Source organism: Nicotiana tabacum, chromosome 12, assembly GCF_000715075.1.
Source record: "Nicotiana tabacum cultivar K326 chromosome 12, ASM71507v2, whole genome shotgun sequence".
In the NCBI taxonomy this organism is placed as follows: domain Eukaryota; kingdom Viridiplantae; phylum Streptophyta; class Magnoliopsida; order Solanales; family Solanaceae; genus Nicotiana; species Nicotiana tabacum.
In genome coordinates this window covers 49733951-49735273 of record NC_134091.1, presented here as the reverse complement: position 1 = coordinate 49735273, position 1323 = coordinate 49733951, and the positions used below count along the sequence as shown (strand labels likewise).

General features: G+C 32.4%; 1 protein-coding gene across 1 annotated transcript; it reads left to right on the top strand.

Annotated features, from left to right (window-relative positions):
- On the top strand, window positions 1–911 carry LOC142167151 (uncharacterized). Its single transcript, XM_075227311.1, has 2 exons — window positions 1–304; window positions 901–911. Exons 1-2 carry the CDS (start codon window positions 1–3, stop codon window positions 909–911), a joined length of 315 nt encoding a protein of 104 aa, XP_075083412.1.
- Window positions 912–1323: the final 412 nt, after the last annotated feature.

Genomic DNA, 1323 nt, shown 5'->3' with positions numbered 1-1323 from the left:
ATGGCTTATTGTTTGGCACTTCCTCCTGAGCTGTCCTTTATTCATCCAGTGTTTCATGTCTCAATGCTAAGAAAATGTATATCAGACTCATCTCAGATGCTTGAAGCACCTGCTATACCGTTTGATGAGAAGTTGTCTTACGAGGAGGAACCGATGGCTATTGTTGATAGGCAAGTAAGAAAGCTACGGTCAAAAGAGATTGAGTTCGTAAAAGTCTTATGGCGAAATCATACAGTTGAAGAAGCTACTTGGGAAGTAGAAAAAGATATGCAAGCGAAGTACCCCCATTTGTTTCAGTCTACAGGTACGTACTTGAGTTAAATTCGGGGACCGGATTTCATAAGGTGGGGAGGACGTAATACCCTATATTTTTAATAAGGGTGTATTGGTCATTAGAATAATAATAATAAGAAGAAGAAACTAACTATAAAAAACAAAAACAAAAAACAAAAAAAAGAATAAACATTCAATAAAGGGTCGAAGCCCATTTTGTGAAAACAACAAAAACAAACAAAAAAAGAAAGGGGAAAAGGGTCTAAGCAGAAACTTCAGAAAACGCTAAAAAAAAAACTTCAAAGAAAAAGAAGAAGAAGAAGAAGAAGAAGAAGAAAAAAGAAGTTGGAACCAAACCTTGAGAAAGTTTAAATATACACTGGTTCTTACGGGTAATACTCGAATTTTTCATCTGGGTTCTTTTCTTCCGGTAATTCTTTTTATCTAAGTTCATATATTTGAAGGGTTTCACAAGGTATAAGAAATTTAATACCAATAAGAGTTATTCTGGGCAAATTATGCAATTGAAAGTTGGTCAATGTAACTGTAGGATAAATTCACTTGGAAAAAGAAGGGTATTGATATATTTGTACTTAAACTAGTCTCATTATGTATGACCTTTGTTAGGTGTAAATTAAGTTAGGGTGCAAGGATTAAGTTTTGGTGTTTAACTGTATTGCAATGACAATATCGAATTTGGGTTTGAATGTGGTAAGTCTAGTATTGAGTACAAAAGATAAGTGCCAATTAAGAAGGAATATTATGGACAGTAATGTTATTTCAGTTTCAATTTATGCACACGATTAAGAAAATTGAATAGTACAGGGAATAAACCATATAAATACCTTTTTATTTAAAAGATTTTGGACTAATTTAAATTACTCATAGCATGGGTAAATATAATTCGGCGAATTGATAATAAAATATAAAACTCGGAGGATTGAGTATTCAAAATTAGTGATGGATTTAGCCTAAATGAGGCAATTAACATGAGATCGATATTATGTAATTATAAATTGATTGGAGGAATTTGTACAAATTGCTCGAGGT